Source organism: Arachis ipaensis, chromosome B05 (assembly GCF_000816755.2).
Source record: "Arachis ipaensis cultivar K30076 chromosome B05, Araip1.1, whole genome shotgun sequence".
Taxonomy (NCBI): Eukaryota; Viridiplantae; Streptophyta; class Magnoliopsida; order Fabales; family Fabaceae; genus Arachis; species Arachis ipaensis.
The window spans coordinates 142,195,324-142,198,065 of record NC_029789.2 but is presented as its reverse complement, the minus strand read 5'-3'; the positions used below and the strand labels follow the sequence as shown (position 1 = coordinate 142,198,065).

General features: G+C 36.7%; 1 protein-coding gene across 1 annotated transcript in view; it reads left to right on the top strand.

Moving 5' to 3' along the window:
• LOC107644549 (uncharacterized CRM domain-containing protein At3g25440, chloroplastic) overlaps window positions 88-2,742 on the top strand; it is a 3,402-nt gene continuing 747 nt past the window's right edge. The window contains 4 exon segments of the mRNA XM_016348433.2: window positions 88-457; window positions 848-1,130; window positions 1,634-2,035; window positions 2,330-2,742. The exon segment at window positions 2,330-2,742 is cut by the window's right edge and continues 6 nt beyond it. Coding sequence (XP_016203919.1) covers window positions 378-457; window positions 848-1,130; window positions 1,634-2,035; window positions 2,330-2,742 — 1,178 coding nt within the window. The 5' untranslated portion in view covers window positions 88-377.

Below are 2,742 nucleotides of genomic sequence, written 5' to 3'. Positions count from 1 at the left end.
TCTTTAAAAAAAAATTAAATAAAAATCGAATCAGATTAAATTGAAAATAAAATAAAATTGATTCAATTAACCAATAGCCATAGCTTTCTAAACCCTCTCTCTAGTCTCTCCCATACAAAAAACCTAAACCTACAATTCAAGGGCGCGTTTGGCAAAGTTTCCTTTTTCCAATAGCAACGACAACTATGGAGAACTGATTCAGATTACTTCTTCTTTGAATGATATTCAAGACATGCTAGAGAATGAGAGAGAGCGATTAAACCCTGAAAGAACAGCGAAGAAGAGTGAGTGAGTGAGTGACTACTGAATAGTGAATAGTGGCATATACTTTAACTGTTAACTGATTCAACCACCACCTTCGATTCTTCGATTCATCAATGTTTGCTGCTAGGAATCTGCAGAAGCATTGCTTCAAGTCGCTACCCTCTCTCCTTCAACTTCATCCCAATCTCTACAAGTATGTCTTTCTTCTCTAATTCTCTGTTTTTTTGTTTTTGGATTTAAATAATGAAATTCCATCTATACCCAATTCTGTTTCAATTCAAAGTTTATAGCTTTGGCTGAAATGAGTGTGATTTCTTTGTTACTCTCTTCCAACTTTAGATGTTTAGCAACAGTAGCTTTTTCTTGCCGTAGGTTTGAATTTGATTGGGGATCCCATTTGTTTTCAATCCCACCAGTGACCGAGGTCTGTGTGTATTGTATAGTATGAACAAGAAATTGAATTTCTTTGTTGTTAATTTAATAGTGTTTCTAGTTTTCTGTTAGCATAGAGATGCTATTTTACCATTTGTCAAGATTCCTTTGTGATTCTGATTTTTTTTTTTCCTTTTCTTTTTCTGCTCAGAAATGCTGTAACTTTAGAACATGCACAGCTGCACATATCAACCAACATTATTCAAGTTCAGCCACATGATGAAGTTACTTCGAAGTATTCTTCTTTTAAGACATTCAATCTTTTGAATGGATCATCGCGGGCAATGTCAACGAAAGGAAGGAGTATGAGAAGCAAGGTGGAAAGGCGAATGCAGAAGGAGTCTGGTAAAACATTAAGGGAGATTCGGAGAGCTAAGAAACTGAAGAAGAAACTAATGACCGAGGAGGAGAGGCTCATTTATAATCTCAAAAGGGTAAGTTCTCGATTCCTTCTTTTGAGCAGTTCGAAAATCGAAATAGCTGTTTGTACTTGACTATTTACTTCATGCTAAGTTCATGTAATGATGTTGTAATAGTTGGCATAAAGGATTTGCATTTGTTGGTGTGGTTGCTATCGGTAAATAGAATTGTTTTGTTCTAATTGCTCATTAAGATTGAATGACTTTATTTGAATTGGTAAAAGGAATTGTGTTATATGTTATACCGATAATGCCTGAACTTAGATGTCTGTGGGAAACGGGGTAAGCTCAAATGTTTCTCTAAGACAGTATGTAGCATTTAAGGTTGCTGTTGTTTCTTGATCGAAGAAAATAGAAATTGATTATTTGGTATTGGCTTTAAGTTTCATTTAAGTCATTTCTTTGATAGATTTTACGTCTACATTGTAGATTGCTCATTTGAACTAACGTTCGGTCAATATTGTTGTGTCGCTTGTTATATGTTAAATCTATATTGACTTACTTTTCAACTAGTGCAGGCCAAGAAAAAAGTGGCATTGCTACTACAAAAGCTCAAGAAATATGAACTACCAGACCTGCCTCCCCCCCGGCATGATCCAGAGCTCTTAACACCCGAACAGCTTCAGGCATTTAAAAAAATTGGATTCAAGAATAAGAATTATGTTCCAGTTGGTGTCCGTGGAGTCTTTGGAGGAGTTGTTCAAAATATGCACATGCATTGGAAGTTTCATGAGACTGTGCAAGTTTGTTGCGACAACTTCCCCAAGGAAAAAATCAAAGAGATGGCCTCAATGCTGGCAAGATTGAGTGGTGGGATTGTGATTAATGTTCACGATGTGAAAACAATCATCATGTTCCGTGGTAGAAATTATCGTCAACCTAAAAATTTAATACCTGTTAACACCCTTACAAAGAGGAAGGTGAGCTTCACATTGTTATATTCCTCGTTGTACTTTATAACATCTTTCTTGATGCCAATATTGAAAAATCCAATTTACTCCCCTGAACTTTATTCATATGCAGCTTTGAGGGTAAATTGCGTGAGTCAAAGTTCAAGGGGATAAATATATTGCACTTTTCCTTTATTATTATTATTTATCTTCTTTTAATAAAAAATAAAAAGAAATCTTCCTTTTGCTCCCTAGTAGCTGATATAGGAAGAAATTAATGTTGGAGGAGGTAATGTAGTATTTCCTAATTCCTATTGTATGCAGGCTCTATTCAAGGCAAGATTTGAGCAAGCTCTCGAATCTCAGAAGTTAAACATAAAGAAATTAGAACAGCAGCTCCGGCGGATGGGAGTAAATCCCGAGGATCCGGCTGCCATGGCTAGCATCCAGAGAGTTGCTTCCACGTTTTTCAATGCCATTGACAAGAAGGAGGGAAGCCCTTATGTCTTCAAAGAAGGCAAGGCATCACTAATTGAGCCTCCCGAAAGTTTGGAAGAGACGGAGCCTGCCGATGATAGTGATCAAGAAGAGTTAGATCGGTTCATTGCTGAGATAGAGGATGCAGCAGATAAAGAATACGAAGCTGAAGAAGCAAAAGAGAATGAAGAGATGGGGAGGATTAGATATTGGAACAGAGAAGAGTATAGTGGGAGATTCAGAAGATTGGATGCTTCTAG